Source organism: Prenolepis imparis, unplaced genomic scaffold (assembly GCF_030444845.1).
Source record: "Prenolepis imparis isolate NDT839.2.m4 unplaced genomic scaffold, iyPreImpa1.0 SCAF_5, whole genome shotgun sequence".
Lineage (NCBI taxonomy): Eukaryota > Metazoa > Arthropoda > Insecta > Hymenoptera > Formicidae > Prenolepis > Prenolepis imparis.
In genome coordinates this window covers 12,654,537-12,676,786 of record NW_028141163.1, presented here as the reverse complement: position 1 = coordinate 12,676,786, position 22,250 = coordinate 12,654,537, and the positions used below count along the sequence as shown (strand labels likewise).

The window sequence follows — 22,250 nt, the reverse complement described above, 5'->3', positions numbered from 1 at the left end:
AATTGGACACTATATTTCGATCGAAAATGAAAACTCTATGGATGTATTAGTCTCGTGCAGAGAATGGCGTCGTGGTGGTACGCGCATGTACATATATACATATATATATATTGTATATATATATATATATGCATGTATATATATATATATATATATATAAGCGAGTGCTTATTAGTGTTTACCAAAACGCCATTTCCTATTGGCCCAAGGCGATTCATTAGATGTAGACGCGCGCATTCGATTCATTTTGTCTGACAATGAGGAAAACTATTATATAAGTATGTGTGTGTATATAATATATATATATATATATATATTTTATACGTGTGTATAAATATAATAATATAATTTATAAAAAATAAATATACATTTATTAAAATAAAAAAAATTCTAAAAGCAAGATTCTAAAATGTAATAGAATTTTCAATTTCTTATTTAATATTTCTGACGGATAAAGACGAATGTGTAAAAGAATCACAATATCAGCTTCACCTATATGTATCTATAGTTTCGACTCGAATTATAAGGACAACATTAATAATATTGTTCCATGGAAGGAACCAACGATTTGTTGCTAATCGATATAATTATTTCTTTCTTAGCGCTCTATCGAAGAACAAAAGCGCCGACGGTTTGCTGTACACGGTCCGATCTAAGGTTAATTTTGTAGGGAGCCCTTAACTATGCAGTCCCACGGTAGCGGGACAATTTAGGAGCGGAAATCGTCGATTACCACGGAAGGATTAGTGGGTACGTCCCCAGGCCAAATTTCCTCTACGAGTTTCGCTATATCTTACCACAGAATCCGCGCAATACGGCCGTAGGTGGATTTCGGAAATTTATTGTCGTCGGCAAAACGGATTTATCTATAACTCTGATTACATTCGTGGTTTATGGCGATCGTATATAGCTTCACGAATGTGTCATAATTATATTAATATCCAATTGTTTATGGGTTGATGTATTTACAGATATATAATAATTAATAACAAAATAATCACTAATCACTTATCCCAATTAGCAAGCGCTTATCATTTTATATATAACATCAAATAATGTTATTTAGATGTCAAATAACGTGCATTTACTATCTGGGATATGTAATTATTTTTTATTTTAACTGTCTGTTATTAATTCATTATATTAAAGTTATAAGAAAATTATTTTCTCATCGATTATACAATTTTTATTGAAATATGACATAATATTTGTATATATAGATTTGTATTTGTGGGAGGGTTCAGATTACTCGTTCGTTCTTTTCTACGTACATCGCTTCGTGTCGGTTGCCAATAAAAGCGCAGCTTTGCGAGTAATACCTCAAATTGCATTGTGCTTTCGTAATCGATAACGTTACCCCGGCTATAGCTTATACAAACGCGACCAAAGCTATTTTCAGACGAAATAGGAAAGGTGCGCCGCTCGATCGCTTTTATCCGCGGAAAATCTATTTAGGACGAGCAGCTTTCGAATATTCCAAGCGGGAGGCCATTATGTCGGGGAGAGTTGCGTGTCACTGGCCAGAATGATGAATGCGCGTGAAATCTGTCGCGACGATCAATATAAACTCAACATCATTTAGTAAAAAGTCGGTCATATTTGTCGATAGAATTGTTCTCTAAGCTAATAATACTGGGATGGGACAATTACGCAATTTTTTCATTCTCAGCGAGAACCATAATAGCTCTCGTGTCAGATTGTTTGACATTTCAATATATAATCTCATCCGGTACTGATTTTCATTCTTATTGCCACTTGTTGCCTAACTCTATATAGAAAAAAAGTCTCTTTGCTCTCGTAGGATCATATTGCGAAAGAACGCGAAAATACGGTTTCGATTGACCAACAAGCTCGGAGTAACATCCATTTAAATTGCCACAAAAATATTTTTACTCTCCATATCCGCTTTTCTGCTCCAGATGTACCTATATATTGACAATACTGCGATGGCGTAACGATGGGCTAGAACGTAGCTTTTAGCCGTTGACATCCAAACGTTGATTTCGATCTGTCATCCAATACATTCGCTACCCGGATTAATACCTCGATATTCGACACACGCCAAACACATTTACACCCTTCACATATACACACAAACACACTCACACCCATATGCACGCACGCACGCAAGCGCGTACATACGCACACATATCGCAAATTTTTAGTAAATATATTTTTTCTGTTATTGTGTTTAAATAATATCTGTGTGTTTAAATTTGCACAAAATAATTAGCGTAATACAACAAACTTTATATATATGAATAATAGAATAATTACTGCGTTTACTATGATAGGATTATAGTATATTTGTCATTGAGACTATGACTTTATTTATAAATATAGCAATTGTATCTATAATACAAACAGCGCACTAATGAACATGTGTGACAATTGAAATTATAACGATTTCGCAAATTACTACAGAATTATTATGCATGAGATTCCAAACATAGAAACATAATGTAACATATGCGATAGTATTGATAGATTAATTAATTTTGCTTCACAAATCTGTGATTGATAATAATAGTATGAGAAATGCTATTATATCGCAATATGTGATAAAAAAAAATATATGCAATAGATATTTTTCGGCACAGTATTAGATTAAGTGAGTAAGAAAGTATCGATATGTAAGATCTAGGCGGCGTATTTAATAGAGTGATCGATAATTATTTGTAAATAAGGGAGATCTGCGTTCGAGTGTTGGTCTAATTATTCTTGTTTGATTTTTATCTCTCTCCTTACGCCTACATTTTTATTTCAGTATTCTGTATATTATTCGAGATATTTCATGTTAACATAATGAAGAATCGATTACATAATTATTTCTTTAAACTATATAATATAATCATAAGTAGTCAATGTTTATTTTGAATTTTATTTAAAAAATTGGAAAATAACAAAAAGCATGATAATTTACGTATATACGTGAATGCTTAAATAAACAATATAAAAATATTTTAATTTATTTCATGCCAAAATGCATCAACTGTGCATTTGAGCATACCGCGATGATTTATTATCAATACGAGAAAGAGAGAGAGAGAGAGAGAGAGAAAGAGAAAAAAAGAATCGGATTTGTTGGAAACATATATAAAAATGTGATATTTCTTCTGCGATGGCATAACGTCCGTTATGGATAAAATCAAAAATGTTTTCTGTCGCTTGACGAACACACATGGTGAACATGTAACAAAGCGCGCTCGTATTTTCGTTGTGATATCGATGGGAAATGCGTATATATATATCTTTTGGTTCGATCGATGCATGTTTCTTTTTTATATCACTCTTAGTTTGACGTAGCGCACGAGTCCTTTTCTATAGTCGTTTTCTCTTTGCTCTGCCTTTTCAAAAGCGCATTGAGAAAACGAGACTTCGCGCAATGATTTATTAACGGAATGACACGGCGCTCCTTCGACTTCCATAGAAAATCCATCTTTTCCCTGCGTTGTTTAGAAAACCGATAACGAAGCATCATTTACCGTCTCATGGAAAAAGAACAATTACTAAATATTTTGGCCATTTTTTAAATGTGAGAACAGCGAGCACACACACACACACACACATACAATGTAAATTACGGTCATTATCGTTATATTCTCGCTTCGGAAGCAATAAGCTACAATACGTCGAGCTTAAATTTCTGTGAAAAGCTATCTGGCAAATGGGTTCGGTGTTTTTGCGAAAATTTATATGAATACGAATTACGGAAAGTTAAAAATCGATATGTAAATTAAGTCTAATAGTAGAAAATTGTCTTCTAATAATACTCTGCAATCCAGTGCTATTTCGCTCTCTTTCTCTCACTTCATTACTCACTCATTTAATTCTATTTTAGAACATCAAATATTTCGAGATATTGTCAATACTGCTAATAATGCAACAATAAAGTCTAGAGAAATTAAGAGATTGTTTTTTTCTAATAATATCGTTGTGATAAATCATTCTTTGATGAGATCTATTTTAGATATAGCGCGAAAAAAAAAATCGATAGTTCAGAATCGAGGAGCTACGATTCTTGGTGGTTTGCTGAGCTGGACCGATCTGGGACTCTCGGTAGTTTCAGTAGCCATGACTCAGCACAGAGGGTCGTCCTTTTAGCTGTCGTATTTCTGTTCCGAGTTTACACGACGCGACCAGTGCCATCATGGGTTACTCGGACGTTTTAGAATCCAACGCGATCGAATTTTCTTCATGAGAAAATCTACTTTTACGGATTTTGTAGCGGTATTCAGCTCAAGAAATGGTATAATGTCGCGCTGTCCGTTTTGAGTTTATTGTTGATAAACGACTAGAAATTGATCTCTAATATATAACATATTGCACGTTTGTATCGTTTGCGAAGTATACTTTATAAAAATTGCTAGAAGCGCGCACACATCGAGATTTATTTTTATTTATTTATTTTCTGCTCAAGAATTGTTGTGTTGATAAATTTAAAAATAATCGCTCTTTTTTAAAACAATATTATGTAATCTACATATTTTTTCTGTTTCTGCATTTACAATTCGAGCTGCTAGAAAGTTTAATGATTATTGAGTAAAAATAAGAGAGATATACCTATAATAATATAATAATTATCATGAAAATTAGTAGTTTATCAGAAAAATTTGATAATTTTGAGAAAATATTATTCGTGAAAATTATTGAATTAGAGACTAGCGAAATATTAAGATATTGATTGAAATAAAATACTATTACAAATCGTAAATTAAAATTTTTCTTGGCACACTCATAATATTGTTAATATAATAAGCGTAAATTTGATCTTATCTGTATCGAATTTTATCAACATTTTCGACGTATACAAACATCTCGTCGAAGGAGGTCCTTGGAACCGCTATTCTAACGTATCTTACAGAACTTAGAGAGTCCATATTGTGCTCTCTGCTACCTTTGTGAGCAAACGATCTTACAAAGAACCCTCCCTCACATTGTTGCACGGTATTCGTGGAAAATAAAAGTTTCATGCAGGCCATCATCAGACAGCAATGCTTGATACTCTTTGAGACAACTCTTGATAAATTCGCGTGTATTATATAAAATTCTCATAAGTTATATAGATATCTTATTATATATACAACTATATCATTGATTATATGTATATATTATATAAATATGCTATGGATTTTTTAACTACGACACTAAAAAATATTATGAAAATATATACATGTATTTTCTTACTATATTATGAATATTCTTACTATATATATTTAAAATTTTTAATATCGCGATATGCGGTGATATTAAAACCCATTATGATCAGTAATAGTATTTTCTCACGAACTTCCCTTCAATTATCTCGATGAGATCTCAATGAGATCATATACCACCTTATTTCACCCATTATCGCGTCCACTCACTCAATTATCTATTGCCTCAGATCTTTTAACACTCTGGTAAAAACGAAGCTAATTGTTTCCAAGATTATGATACAATTTTTTGTTTAAGTTAATTGTGCGTTAATTAGACCCTCGGTTCTGACCACAGCTTAAAAGCAGCGGCGAACAATTTGTGCGAATTTGGACTTTTACATTTCGGATACGAAGGGACACGTGTGCTCAGCAAGTTTTTCACCCGACAGAAAATTTTCGTGACACGCTTGAATCTGTACGTTTAGGTAAACCACTTTACTCGTCAGGTTCACGAACGTGATACGAATATTGCGCTTCCGCACACGACGCAACTCATGTAGTAATCAAAAGGTTTCGTGCTAAACATACGATCGACCAAATTCCGTGATATATGTTAGTGTGTTCTAGTATGTCAAAATTTAGCTATATACATGCTATACTTAAATTTTTATATATTTTTATGATATAATTCCATTAATTCATTTTTAAAAATATTCTTATTATATTCATTGTCAGTTGAAGAATAGCAAGTTGTTCGAGATAATATGAAGAACTTAATATTTGAGAGATTTAAAAACATTACATTTTATAAAAACTGTCTCAATATTATAAGAATTTTTAATTTTTTAGAAAATTGAATAGTTTAAAGAATTATAACATTTATGTAAAAGTGTATAATTTATATTAAAAATTGAACCTGTATTGTATACATGTATATAATAGTTTGTAGTGCATGTGCGGTTCAGTAAATCAATATGTACGTACACGCGCAGTGTATATACAAGGATAAAAACTGCAACAAAATATTTGACAGAATATTTGTATGTATGTTTGTACACACATGCGATTTACTAATAATATGACGCATAGAAACAATTGTATGTATTTATTTACTCGCATGATTGTTTCTCGCGATATGCAAGACCGGCTTGCGATAAATGCGATTAGTTATTGATTTCTCGCCGTATAACTGAACAAATCCTAAAAGCATTCAAAGTACGATTCCGCCTACATCATGAACCGTCCGTGCGAAGAGATGAATTTTCAAATTGTATTCGACAGATATTTTGCACACACACAACACATGAATTTGTAAAACCGATTCACATCAAATTAAGAAAATGTATTGTGCGTCTGACAAAGTATATCCGATGAAATTCCTTAAATCCGTATACATATATTAAAGTTGTGTCTTTACTTTCAAAAAATCTACAGTATGTCTAATAAAATTATGTTCGACATAATTTTAAAATTATTTATTAAATAAAAAAATTACATATATACTATTCAAGCAGTATTACGTTTTTGTATTAATAAATCGTTCGATCAAATCCCAAATTGATTAGGCATTGATTAGACTGTAGAATGAATATATAAAAAAATATATTTATATATATTTGCATTGAAAGAAAAATATTCTAACTAACTGCTCTCTTTTATTTCAATTACTATCATAAATATTATTTAATGCTGCAATTTATTTATGAAAATATAAGAGGCAAGATTATTAATTATAATGATTATTTTTCACTTTAAAATTAAGATGTTAGAAAATCTATTCACAAATATTACAAACGATTGCGTTGTAAATGAACATTTTTACTCGAGATTGCACAACAATTGTTTGATATATATTTTCTCGGTAAAAACTTGCTATTCTCTAAACAGGAATTTCAATCATATAAATCCTGAAACATCAGTGAACATTTTTGTCCTCGTAACGATTCATCACTGAAAATACTAGAAAGTAGAAAATAGCGATTTCATAGTTCCATATTTCTATAGATTTTCGTTTACTACGCCGCCTATTTTACATATCCGTTTCTTTCACATCGTAATCGTATATCTATGAAGGGGTTCCTCTGTTCCATCCTAAATAGATTTTCCGCAGATCCTATGAAAGTTTGATATAGGAATATCAGATTTCTTTTAGCCTCTGCAACGATTCCTATAAATTTCAATGTCCCGTAGAAGACAAGAATAAAAATTTCGAAAATAATGACTGTCTTAAATTTCTATTAATTTTTCCTCATATCAACGATGCTTGTATGTACCGCTATCAATTGATACCTTCACTCTAATAGTCAATTTTTTAAGTTTATAGACTTTTTATTGGAGAAATATTAAGAACTTTCGCGCTGCTAAATATTCGTAAAGAACGATGAGTTTATAAAAATTGAACGTAAAGACTTTCATTGCTTGAACGTGCGTTGTTTTTTTTTTTTTTTTTTTTTATTCTTACGTCTTCGTCTGTAGAAATGCGATCATTGCGAGTAATACGTTCTTTTTATTGCTTGCATCCGGAGATGCGTTTGCGAGAATCGTAAAAGGGGCATTCGAATGTGTCAGGAAGTTTTTTATCACTTCAATGTAGCGTGTACACTGCAAATTACGATTGCATTGCAAAACTGTAAGTATCGATCACGAAGATATATTTTTATCTTATTTGCAATTTTGTTTTGAGATTAATGCAATCCGTTTTTTGTAATATTCTTCGCTTTCAAGTCATAAATATTTTGAAATATATACATATATATACACACACACACAATATTGACATAATTAATTTTAGGTTCGTTAAATATTTTTAAGTTAAAAATATATAATTATTTTATTACATTTGGATAAACTTTTGCTTATAACTTTTCCTCATAAATTTACTTTGCCAATGAATTTACTAATGAAAAGATGAGTTTCTTCTAGACTAGAATTTGCTGTTAGTAAATGTTTATTCCCTTTACGCGACTGAATTTATCTGCATTAAATTAAAAATTAATATTGTTATCCAACACAAATAACATTGTTGGTCTCATAAATAGTCCATCTTCTATCTTAACGCGCGTTTCTGGCAACAAGATGTCATATTTGTACATTCGTCCCAGTTCTCTACGCGAACGCGCAGTCGGCAGGGAAATACGATGAGATAACGGCTCTGGAAGGGTGAGGGAACGAGAGTGGAGGAGTCAAGGAGCAGGTTTGTAATTCATATTAGAGTCTCAGAGGACAAAGCAATCAAGTCGCCCAGAGCGAGAGCGGTTGTGGCGCGGACTCGCGTCTGGACTTCCGCGTTCGAATTAAACTTACAGATCCCGCCAGGCACACAAAGAGGCGAACAGACACGAAGAGAAAGAGAGACCGAGGGTGGGGGACGAAGTTGCCGGATCAAATGAAAGGAAAATATTGTATTTTTTACGAGCGTTCGCGTTCGAGGAGGAACAGGTTTGGGGAAATGCTCGTGCGAGAGAACGAAGTCGATGGTCAGGGAAGCGAGGGAGAAAGATGACGAATAAAGTCGTTGCTCGAAAGAAGATCAAAGTTGGAATGTGTTGGCGGTTCGTAAAAAAAAAAAAGAAAAAGAAAAAGAAAGAGTTTCCCCGAGTGCTTTATTACACGGCGACAGATTTTCAACGCTCGGAAAGACCGCGATTGCAATCAGGGCTTTAATGAAAATGTAAATCCGCAAACGTATACATTCGGTCATCCGGATTTTTGTAATCTCGTCCGGAGAACTCATAAATAGCTTTTGACAGTCTTTTTCTTTTCCTAAACGATCACACAGGCCTCGAATAAACGAGATATAATTTAAATCCCTCAAAGTGCTGACGCTTGAGATTGTCTCGGCAGCATTCCGTTATATGTTTACCCAAAAATGAGATAAAAGATTATATTGATTTTTTATATAGAATATTTTTTTTTGTACTCACCGACTGCACGTATTTGCTGCATACACGCTCGCCATTCACAATCGATGCCAATTCCAATTCGCTTCAAAACTTCATGGAAAGGATTTACTTTCGTGCAGATGAATCGCGAAAAAGCACTCGATTACGATCACGCGCGTAAATTGAAACGATACGCAATCTAATATTACACTTTGAAAACATATTTACTTTTATATACACATATTCACGATAATCATCCGACATTTTGTGCTCGATATTCTCGAAACTCTCAACCACACTCACGATTACCGTTCGGCGAAAACACTTTACGAGTTTATATGTCAGGACTTTTGTCGCAAAATCTCGATAAAGCATTTTGATCGCGCACTGTAAGAGAATACGCACTTAAACAGCAATTGTAAAATTACACAATAAATCATGGAAATGCATTTCTATATTACTGTGTAATTTTACACTTTCCGTTCATGCAATTTTACGTATGTTTTTTATCGTACGCGTATACATGCGATTGTCTATCGTTTGATCGACTCAAAGTTCTAATAGTCACCACTGAATCGAGATAAGTGTCCGAGATTCCATTCTGGCAATAAATATCACTTCTCGCGTACTTTCACAACATATAACCGTTATACGACTGGAAAAATGCGCGAAAATGTCTAGAGGAACTCATACGTCACTCGCGAATGCTCACAAGTCTGCCAACTGCTTATCAACAAACTTCTTGTTAGTTATTGACACCTTCGAGTTTCGAGACTCGATAATTTCGAGATTCGATATATATCGAGAGAGGAATGGAGGACGCGTCGATAATCATCGCGAAAAAATCACGAACAATATTTCACGTTCGATACGTATTTAATATTCTGCGCGATATAAATAAATGCTTTCTTTATTGTCGCGGACATTACATATCGATAAATGTATTTCTAAAAAAAAAAATGTCGAGAAAGTCGCCGAACGATTTCCGGAATTGAGAGACGAGAGAGTGTGGAATATACATAAACATATAAATACCTTATGTCATACGTAATATAAAACAGTCTATTAAACACACACTCCCGAATTTCACTTGTCTATCAAAATAATTGCGTACACGAACAGCGAAATACGCGCGATATTGACTAACAATTATCCTTCGATCGAACTACGTATTTATTAGAACCATGATCGATGAACATAAAGTCGTGCCAACATTGAAATTTAACGAACAGTTGACAGGCCTGTGAGCGACTCGCACCCCTAACAAGCGACATGTAAATCGCCCTTTTTTTTCGAATTTTTCGCACGCGTATTTTTCAGTCGTAGAATATTAATCGCCGCGAAAGGAGTGAAATTTTATTATTAAAGTGGACAACTTACTTCGATTATAACAAATTATGAGATTTTTCAATTAAATGACAATAATATTTCGGACAATGCGGATGGACCCAAAGACGCGCGACGCGATCAGCCGCTTCTTCGAGACTTGGTGACGTAACGCCGTGACGATTAATATGTGAACCCCTACAGTGCGTCGCCGGTCGCCGAGTAATTAACGTCGCGCGCTATTAAATTCCGAGTGTCTCGCGGGAAAAATATCGGACCATCATGGTTATCCGATTAAGTTTCTCGCGAATAATGCTAATCTCCGTTTAATGGACGCGTGGGACGGGATTAAAAGGCGACGCCGCGTCGAGATTTCACGCAGGACGCTTTAACGAATGCGCCACTTTAATACGTTCGAGCTTTCGTTGTCGCCAAATGGCCGCCATGACGCGTAGACGGCGAATTTCGGGAGTGCGGTGTGAAAGATATATATGTACGAGCCGATCCTGTCGTCGTGTCGCGTCGAGAATATACAGGTAAATGACAAGCGATCGATATTTAATCGCGGTTAGCGAAGATATTCGTTGAAGAAGATTCGCTCTCGCGTGGAAAGATCGCGAAAATATAATGTATTAAATTACGATTGCGCGTGCCTTTCTACTGCGATTTCCACTCTTCTTTTGTACACACATTATTCGCGTATTTTTACTTTCGACGCGGAAAGTACGGCGGTTTTTCTGGATCATCGGGAGAAAAAATAAAGCTGGGTAATTTTCCACTTTTGATATATCGAATATTCGTTGGCGCAGCTAATTATTATATATGTATATATGCTTCGCCGGTTGATAATCAGTTATTAATTGCTATTGCATTATGAGAAACGTTACGTAATACTCTATTTGATGTATTTACCGTCGATATTCGTACATATATTTTATTCAATACACGATATGTTCGCATATAACATTCGCTTTCGCTTATTTAAGAAATATAAAATATTGCGTTTACAACGTTTCAGAAAAGTTAACTCGACGCGAAGATAGGCAGTATGTAAGGTACTAGGATATTTTTCTTTATCCGAGCACGGAGCAAATACTTGGAAAAAAAGTACAGCCACTCGACGAGGATGATTCCTGAAATTATGGTGGTGGGGAGAGTCGCGAGCTCGTGCTCGTCGCTCTATCGTGAGTAGTTGAATTTCGGATGTGCCGAGAGAAGTATCGGGTAATCGTCGTGATTTCTCGTTTGAGGTTAAGTCGCGTAAATCGACGCATTTAGTCTTCTCGCTGAGCGTCTTCTTTCTTCGACGAACATCTCTCGCCGTTGACGCGTGAAATATTTTACGTCACAATCATCGCGTTCGTATTATTACGTGAGTGTTGCGAATATAAACTGCTGGCACATTTTCGCGTTCGTTGATCCTCGAATGGCAATCATGGCGAATAATATACGGGGAGTTCGGGAGTGTCGAAAAAAGTATCGGGCGAGAATTATACATCGTATTCTAATACGAATGTACTGCAAGTGAGATAATGGATAATGTGATACAAACAATGGAATTTGACGAATGGATCGCCGTGCATAAATATCGTCGAAAGTACTTAACGTGATTAAAAGTATATCGCAAATATACTATGAAATATAATATCGATGTTCAATCGAAAATACATTGCAATGAATCAGAAAAAACATATGTGTCGCGAGTGTTTTTTTTTTCTTTTTTTCAAAGTAATTAATAAATAAATGTACATCGGGAATGTCGAAACACAAAAGTATCGTGTGCCAAATTTTACATATTGTGATAATATAATTGAGACTCAATTAAGACTGCTTCAATTACTTCTGCAATGGATTATGGATCATCGACAATCAAAGTTTCGGAACAACGAGAAAGAAACATCAAGACAACAAATGTGAGTCTATAACGATTATGATTAATTTGGTTATTTAGTTGATTTGATTGTTTAACAATAAATGTCTCTCTTTTACGGGTACACATACATACTGAAAAATAATTATTGATTATGTGACAAAAGATTATTTTAAAAATATGCATCAAAAGTGAGATGTATTCATATATATTTTTTCATCGTTTTGCGTTATGCAATGATGAATATAGAAATAATTACCTGACATGCTAACGCGTAAAATTTTAAATTGCAACAAAATGCACAGAATTTATTTTTTATCTTATAAAATACAGATTAAAAAGTAGAATTGTTGCGCATTAAATGCAATTAATGATCCACTTAACAATAAATTAGTAAACATTAATTTGACCAGCATTCCAAGGGATAACTTGTTGAGGGTATTGTGATGTACAAATTAATATTGCGTTAATTTTAGACATTGTTCTAATTTTAGTAGAAATTTTTATTTTAAACAATGGCATTTTTTAACATTTCTTCTTTTTTTTAAACGATTTGCTTATGAAACGCAAAAGTACATACACAGCTCTTTCACTTTTCTTACACTTGAGCATTAATGTGCACAATTTTAATCAGCTGTTTATCCTTTTTCACGTGTTTTACACGATCAGAGAGAGTTGCGGATATTCTCTCGTCGCAGAAAATAAGTCTTACTAGAAAACGCAGAGAAAAAGAATCATATGCGAGTCTCTAATATTACATTAATTTGACCAACATTCTAAGGGATAAATCGTTGAGAGTATTGTGATGTATAAATGAACATTGCTTTTTAATTTTGGACCGTGCTCTAATTTTAGTTGAAATTTTATTTAAAAAAAATGGCATTCTTTAAAATTTCTTTTTTTTTTGGAAACGATTTGCTTGTGAAATGCAAAAGTACATCTCTTTCACTTTCTTAGGCATCACTTGAGCATTAATATGCACAATGTTAACCAGCTGTTTATCCTTTTTCACGTGTTTTACACGATCAGAGAGAGTTGCGGATAATTAAATTCTCTCGTCGCAGAAAATAAATATTAGTAGAAAACGCAGAAAAAAAATCATATGCGCGTCTTTAATATTGCATTAATTTGACCAACATTCCAAGAGATAAAATGGTCGAGAATGATGTGATGTACAAATTAATATTGCTTTAATTTTGGACATTGCTCTGATTTTAATAGAAATTTTTATTTAAAAAAATGGCATTTTTAAAAATTTCTTTCTTTTGGAAACGATTTGTTTGTGAAACGTAAAAGTACATCTCTTTTACTTTTCTTAGGCATCACTTGAGCATTAATATGCACAATTTTAATCAGCTGTTTATCTTTTTTTATGTGTTTTGCACGATCAGAGAGAGTTGCGGATAATTAAATTCTCTCGTCGCAGAAAATAAATATTAGTAGAAAACGTAGAAAAAAAATCATATGCGCGTCTTTAATATTGCATTAATTTGACCAACATTCCACAAGAGATAAATCGTTGAGAATGATGTGATGTACAAATTAATATTGCTTTAATTTTGGACATTGCTCTAATTTTAATAGAAATTTTTATTTAAAAAAATGGCATTTTTAAAAATTTCTTTCTTTTGGAAACGATTTGTTTGTGAAACGTAAAAGTACATCTCTTTTACTTTTCTTAGGCATCACTTGAGCATTAATATGCACAATTTTAATCAGCTGTTTATCTTTTTGTACGTGTTTTGCACGATCAGAGAGAGTTGCGGATAATTAAATTCTCTCGTCGCAGAAAATAAATATTAGTAGAAAACGTAGAAAAAAAATCATATGCGCGTCTTTAATATTGCATTAATTTGACCAACATTCCACAAGAGATAAATCGTTGAGAATGATGTGATGTACAAATTAATATTGCTTTAATTTTGGACATTGCTCTAATTTTAATAGAAATTTTTATTTAAAAAAATGGCATTTTTAAAAATTTCTTTCTTTTGGAAACGATTTGTTTGTGAAACGTAAAAGTACATCTCTTTCACTTTCTTAGGCATCACTTGAGCATTAATATGCACAATGTTAACCAGCTGTTTATCCTTTTTCACGTGTTTTACACGATCAGAGAGAGTTGCGGATAATTAAATTCTCTCGTCGCAGAAAATAAGTATTAGTAGAAAACGCAGAAAAAAAATCATTTGCGAGTCTCTAATATTGCCGAATGCCAACGCGAAACGGGATTTATATCGCACGTAATAAAATTTTACTCGAATCTTTTTGGCGCACATATACGCGCGAGAATTCTAGAGAAATTTCAACGATAGATTAAAAGTGAACGAATGCGAGATTCATAAAGAATATTCGAGATATACATATTTCTACACACTATATACTTCGTAAGATACGAAGAGAAATTTTTCACAATGAGTTCAATGAATGCATTAAAATGAAAATCTTAATGAATGTGCTAGGCTGTTAGATCGAGATACGAATGGAATAAATACGATGGATATAAATTTAATATATATATATATATATATATATATATATAATTGCGTGTATGACAATCAATATACATTCGTTTAATGTAACATGGGTATTTTATAACGAGGACAAAACTGTCATGTTTTAACTGTTACGAGGTGGAACCTCGTTCTCTGTAAAGGAAGATAGAAACACTCGATTAAAATGATAACGTTTCCATACTATTATTAATATAACGAACATGTGTAAACATTTATAACCTAGATAGCATGTATATAACACTGAACATTTATAACGTAAACTTGTACAGCCGAATTAACGAGGAAAAATAAACACGTGACGATATATTTCGACGCTCGGACGGTCCCTTAATGAAGATATAATCGTGATAGTTATTAAATAGGCTCGCGTGCGCTTCGTTATTAGATCCAAGTTCGGCAGGCTGAGAAGTTAATTCTGATGAATCCAAGTGAGTTTGATGCACGCATCATACATACGTTTTCCCTTTTGTTACGTTACCGAAACTATAGACGAGAACTTGCGATCCCGATGTGGCACGAAAATCTTTAGCCCGGCGTGAAAATGATTTCTATCACGCATCCAGCCATGCTCGTTTTAATCCAACGCGAGGCTCATGCAACGACCGACATAATTGACGACTATCGTGCATGAAGACGTTGCGCAACGCAAGGAACAGATTCGGAATGCTGTAATTATCGTTTCAGTTTCTCGATGTAGATCAAAGATTCCCCTTTAATATCATGGCGAATATTTCGAATATTATTATCGTAACAATAATATTAAACATTAATAAAATTAATCTACATTTTACTGATATAAAAAGCGCAAAGGTTTAATTATCTCTAACTTACATCATTTACTTTCATTTTCTTAAATTTTTACACAGAGAGAATTTTCTCTTAGAATTTACCCTGAAAATCATGGTAATCTTGGGACAATGTAGTATGGAAAGAATTTTATGAGAATTTCTCTGATTAATATTTATTACAATAAAAATAATATCTATTACAATAAAATATAAAATATGTTTGATTAATTTTATTATGCAGTTTAGTAAAATTAATCAAACATGTTTTATATTTTTAGTGTGATAGGTATTATTTTTATTGTAATAAATATTAATCAGAGAAATTCTCATAAAATTCTTTCCATACCATATTGTCCCACGATTACCATGATTTTCAGGGTAAATTTCTAAGAGAAAATTCTCTCTCAATGTATGACATTTCTCAATATTATATCAATGATACGCTATCAAACTTCTATCTTCAAATCAATTGCATACTATCTCTAATCGAAAATTCTTGCGACGTAGCATATATATTATTGTTATTAACGTGGCATCCCGGAAATGCCGCTAGAGAGAATGCTTTGAAGCGTTAGACGGATCGTGCTTCGAACATTCCGAACTGCATGTATAAGCAAATTGCGTGTAATTGCACGCGATTGTCACAATTAATATGTAGTAGAATCTATTTCCGCGATGAAGGATCGCCTACCTCCGAGCTATCACACATCTCTCACCTCGCTCCATCCCGATCCGAGGTCGAGATCGGAGTGTCGTCAGGAGGCGTCGGGTCACCTACGAAGCGCCGGATGGACGGGTGCTTCGTGACTCCTCGGGTCCATTCGGTTTCGCGAACGGAGCCGCCGAAGTACGTAGTCACTCGTGGGGTTCGGTACCGCGCGTCAGTGCTCCAGCGAAGGCGATCGCGTGCGCACGTGTTATCTCGTCTCACTTTTTGATTCGTCGCCCGACGGTTTCCTATCGTGTACATCCGCGGAACGCGAGGAAGAGAGAGGCGAAACCGTGCGCAACCGATTATATAGTTTGACAAGTGCTACTGTTATATTGTTGTTAAGTGCAGTGCGAGAGAGTGGAGAACGCGAAGATCGGCGATGATGATCGTTTGAGGGAAAATTGAGCGTCCGACCACACCGGGCACAACGAGAGTCGTTCCGCGACATTCCGTGCGTTCCTGACATTCCTCGCGAGCGCGCAATGTGTTCCGAAGTGTAAGAAGACTCCGTTCAATTTCAGTGTTCTATACGCGACGCGATAGTTTGCCTATCCTACGCTCTCTGTCGCGCGTTTTTTTCGGTGAAGAAACGTCTGGTGAAAGGAATAAATAATCGGCGGACGATTCGATTATTAATAGCGCGATTTCGAAAAAAAATTCCGTTTCTCTAACGTTTCTCGTTTAGCATCTATTATCGCGATCGAGTCGAGTCGACCGTCGTAGAAACAGGATTTTCGCTGAATTAATCCAAGGAAGAAGATCGTCGATTTTACATCGCCGTCGAAACGGATCATTGCCTGATACAGCTTTATATTCTCATTATTATCTTGTACAGTCATCCGCGTGAATCAAGGCCAATGAATTACACAGAGACAAAGGAGTGACGTAACAGCGTGTGCCGGTCAGTTGTCACCGTGAAATTTGTTTATCGCCACCGTTTTCGTTCGAGATATGATTTCAATCTAGTTCGCGCGATCAGATACGATATATCTTAATATCGATTATTGGCAATTATCGCTATTAATCCGGCAGTCCCCGAGTACAATCGCGCGCTAAAACGTGTTCCAGTTCCGGAACTGACGCGACGCCGACCGATCAGATCGAGGACGTGCAAGTGGCACCTCGACTTTTGCCGGCTCGGGACATGCAACAGCTTCGTGCGACCTTTTGAATCGCAATCTGCACGATCGTCGTGTGCCGTCTATCGACGATCGAAGCTTGCCGCACGCTAAACCCTTCGAGGATTTGCTCGTCGACGTTATCCCGTCGTGAAAGAAAAACGAGATGCCACGCGACTCGCTTTAACGCGCGGATAAAGATAATATAATAACTCGCGACAGAGAGAGACTGGAAGGTCGCTGATCCTATATTTCGTCGCTCCGTGTCGCATCACACGTATATATTTTAACGCGATCAGCGAGCACTCGTGACAATCGCTGCAATTGTTTCACCGAAAAACGAACAGGACAGAATTATTATTCTCCCGGATTAATATACCAACGAAAAACGACCAACGATTGCATATTGTGCGATTTATTGTGTGTCAAGTGAAAAATCATTTGGACATTTTATCGAACACTGCCCATCATTCTGTGATAAAACCTGTGATATCCTGAGATTTCATTGGGATTTACGGGGAAAAAATCTTCTTCGTCTCTTCGGAAATTAGTATGTATTGAAATCTTATTTCGCATATTTTATTACGACAAGATAAAATGCAGTCATTCATAAATTCGAGTTTCATATACGGATTTTTTCTATTATTTCTATCACGTTTTATTTCGGACAATTAAATATTATTATTATTATTGCATTGCGTATCACTTAGGAATTCTTATATTAAGACATTTTAATAACGTAACATATATTGCGCTAAAAGTTCTCTGTACGGAAAGTATTACTATATATACACTATATGGCTTTTTATCTTTATGATTACGATTGTCTGCAGTCGGTCGTCAAAATCGTTCGTTACCAAAGTCATCGAACGAAGTTCTTCGAGAATCTCGAAATATTTTTTCTGTCACGAATAGAGATAAATTCGTGCGAGGCTGATCCACCGTAGATTGATTCGCGAGTACGCACTGATTCGAAAAAAAAGAAAAAAAACGCAAATGAGATATTCGTTTTTCGGTTCAATGAAAACATAGGTTGGAAAAACGAACAAGCGCGGCAATTTTCCGACCGTGTCCTGGCAAAACTCGATCTTTGGCACTCGACTGTCCTCTATACGGTGACTGTCTGTCAGGTTATTAAATCTTAAATCGATCATGGTGCTCGACAGAAAGCGACAGAAAGGAATCATGAATCAACGGAACAAAATATCGCGTTGGTTCCTTTTGTACAGAATCTGATTTAATTCCTTTCGTTTGTCAGCACTATGAGAAATTTTATTTTTATATGTTTTTTACGCGAGAAAAAGAAAGGAAAAAGATAACATTTTAATTATTGGAGCGTTAAACTATTTTTTAATTACACATGAATTAAAGAATTTTGTCGAATCAAACTCTAGGAGTACACATGTGTATAAATAAAATAAAAGTTTACATCTCGTTTAATTCTCGTTTATTTTTCGATGGATTTTTATCCTAGCAAACATATTAATTGATTTCGGAAATCAAAAAATTCTAGGAATAGTGTCGAGAATTAAACTTCCGCTGTGTTGTATCAGTTTCTCTTATTTTTTATTGCCCTAAAATCATGAAACAAAATGCGAGTTCTCTGTGTGTGATACAAATCTTTGATAATAATAAGTGTTTAATATTACACAAGCGAAGTTGATTCTGGGGAAGCGTGTATTATTTGCCTAACAACTGTATAATTCGCATGAGATTCTCATCGAAAGTCCCGTTCATGATTTTTTTACGGGTAATTTTAGTCAAGTATAGTCAAGAAAAAACTTTACTGACGCGCGAGGGTGCCGGTTGAAGCCGACGACCCCGAAGAAGATTGACCAAGGCTGTTCAGATTTATTTATAGCGCGGCAGTAACGAGATACTTATTTGCGGAAAACCGTATATTTTCGGATATTAAATTCACGTTGAAAAGTGCATATCCAAAGAATTATTTTTCATTTTCAAAACATTCGCACGTGCTTTTATATTTGCATCCGCAATATTACATTGTCGAATATTACGCTGTTACGTTGCGGAAAATATCATATTTACGAATTTGTTTCAATAAAATTTCATCAATTGATTTAAACAGACTTTTTTCTTTTTAATAGTTTTGCGCGGAGATAATTAAATATACTTATGTAATCAAACATACTCAGCGAAGTAGTTTTCGTACGTTATTATCATTAATTTATTTACATTATCAATATATCGTTGTGTGTATAACAAGAGTTAAATTGGAACTTAAAATATATTTATAATTAGAGAAAGATAAAACAGTAAATGATTTGTTTGTCTTTGAAAGCAATATATTTTTGTATTACTGTTACAATGTAGATTTATTAGGTTTAACTTACTTGCTGGCAACGATAGTTATCGAGATATTTATTATAATCGGACATAATGTTCTAGAATTTCAATGGTTTTGATGAATGTTAATCAAAATGGAATGCCAATTTATTTATTCAATTTCGTTGGTATTATATCCTTTTTCCTCATGTTCATAATTGCGAATTATAATTAAATTAAAATGAGTTGTAATTAATAATTTTACGATTTTATGAATAAATTATCCAACATTATTCATATTCGTATGCATATTTTGCGATTATCGATCATAGCACAGTAGATTTTGACAATCGATTAAAGCGACAATTCTCTCATCTGTCTCGCGATTTTATCAACTCTCGTCTGCTTTCGTACATTGATTCATGAAGAAAAATTGTCTTTGTTCGTAACGCGTAACATTTTTAGTCAACTTGAAAATCTCTGAGAGAATATATACATAGATTGAACATTGTAATTTGAGAGGCAAATTGATTGATTCTTATTTCGTTCCTCGAACTTCTAATGCGATACGTGTTTTGGAAAATGCGTGTCGCTTATATTTAAAAACTCGAGCAATTGTAATTCGGCATTTATAGATTGTTTTTTTTTTTCGAGCTAGCTATCTCTATGTATTCACGACGGAAAATGGGAGAAAGAAGAGAACCAGGACATATACTTGCGCGTGGCGAATATGAAAGTCTAATGCGCAAATCGGTTCCGTAAAACCTTTCACCGAATCCGCCCGCGGAAAAAAAGCATAAAATTGCAGAGAGCGGCAAAATCGGACGGAAGGGAAAATATCGTAAATCTAACGGTCGTGTTTTCTCGTGACGGGAAAAAGAAAAATATCACGCGCTAAATGGTGACCCCGAAGCGACGCAACGTTACGCGATCCCATCGTGCATATTCCGCTCTCATATACGATTTCACGAGCCGGCAGATAGTCCGCGGTAGCGGTAAAACGGTGGCGGGAATGATACGAAGTCACTTTGCATTATGCGGAGCAGGACAACAGGACCCAGGGTGCTTTTAAAAGTATATATACATTGAAAAAGTTCCCGTTGCGATCCGAAAATTTAAATTGCGCTCTTGTACAACGTGGCGCGCGCCTTTTATATATACTACTAGCCGCTTCTCTGATTTTCTCTCTCTCTCACACTCCATTTTTCGCTCTATCCCTCTCTCCTCTCTCCATCTCTTCGTGTTAGACCGATATGCATTATGCAAGGAGTTACCTCGATAGCTGCAATCAAGGAAGAGAAATGCGCGACGGTTGGCTGTTTTGGGAAAGCGAGTAAACTGTCGCGTAAGAGAATAAAGAGAGTAAAAGCGTCGCGGAAACCCAAGCCGCGCCTGGGGCGTCGCAGTGGTGAAATGTCACGTCAGGGTCCGACCTGGACCTTGCGGACGAGGTATTAGCACGGTTGAAAAAATAATGGGCAGGCCCGTGAGGCGTTTGTACGGACAAAGTATAACCCGAATAAAATGTCTCAGCTGTGAAAAACTTTTTATGCTCGCAACATCATCGCTACTTGTTCGCGTAAACCAATGATGAAGAGTTTATGAGAGTAGCGAGAATTTTATCGCGACAGCGCTAAAACTTGCTGACCTGCAGGTTGCTCGGAAAACATAATTTGATATAATTTAGATCACACACGTGTTACAGTGTAAAAAAAGTAATTCTGTCGTGTCTTTTTTATAGTGCGATGAAAATATGCTTACACGCCTATTCTTTCTGGAAAAAAAATTTTATTTTTGATTATTGTAGGTACGTTAAATTAATAAATCTAGAAAAATTGTATCATTTCACTTTTTTGATAATTTTTTTTATTTTTTAAAAATTTGTATAAAATCAGCTGATGCGATTTGATCGCCACGTGACGACTATTATCGCGTAATCATCAACAACAAAATTATCGTTTTGTTTGACTGTTTGATCTTTGCCAGCGATCGCGCTAAATAGCGATACATCGTAAGCTATTGGCGAAAGGTCAACGTGGATTATCACGTAATATATTCCGCTATCTCACGTCTCGGATGCGCGGGTTGATTTTGCGCGTTCGCCGTCGTCGCGTCGTTCAAATCCCGTGCGTTGTTTGCACAGCCGATCCACGTTCGCAACTGTCATTTGCAAACTCGACAGTGTACGTGTCGTACAAACGTAAAGTATTCGTACCACACCGCTGTGAGCTGAGCCATAGATAAGGCTTTTCGATGCTCCCATAACATATGAGAGATAAGCCGTGGCAAGTAACGCCAATGTTAGATAAGATGACGATAAGCTTTATGCTTTATTTTCTCATGACATTCGACGTATCAAAATGTGTTAAAAAAAGATAAACTGCGCTATCCGCATTCTGTCATATTTTCTAGTGATAAAATTAAAAAAGTTACACGAAAAATCTTTAAAACTTTTTTTAAATAAATGACATATACATACGTTTTATACATTCGAGCGGATCCAGTCTGTTCTGAAAGCATCGTGAAGACTGCAACGTCAGTGTGTGATTTTGCAATTTCTCTATGTTCTTTGTTATTGATGTCCTGAGATTTTTACATTCTGCGCGCGCGTGCCA

General features: G+C 34.9%; 2 protein-coding genes across 3 annotated transcripts in view; both read left to right on the top strand.

Annotated features, from left to right (window-relative positions):
* Positions 1 to 22,250, top strand: part of Alpha-man-ia (alpha-Mannosidase class I a) — a 466,863-nt gene that overhangs the window by 291,223 nt on the left and 153,390 nt on the right. The gene's annotated exons all lie outside the window — the stretch shown is intronic.
* The window catches only part of LOC145936700 (uncharacterized), a 42,808-nt gene continuing 31,121 nt past the window's right edge, over positions 10,564 to 22,250 (top strand). The window contains exons 1-2 of one of the 2 annotated variants that reach the window (XM_083039152.1): positions 10,564 to 10,881; positions 11,364 to 12,258. In XM_083039152.1, the coding sequence (XP_082895278.1) occupies positions 12,193 to 12,258 (66 nt within the window). In that variant the 5' untranslated portion in view covers positions 10,564 to 10,881; positions 11,364 to 12,192. Of the gene's footprint in view, positions 10,882 to 11,234; positions 12,259 to 22,250 lie in introns of those variants that run through there. The other variant, XM_083039154.1, reaches the window with a different exon arrangement.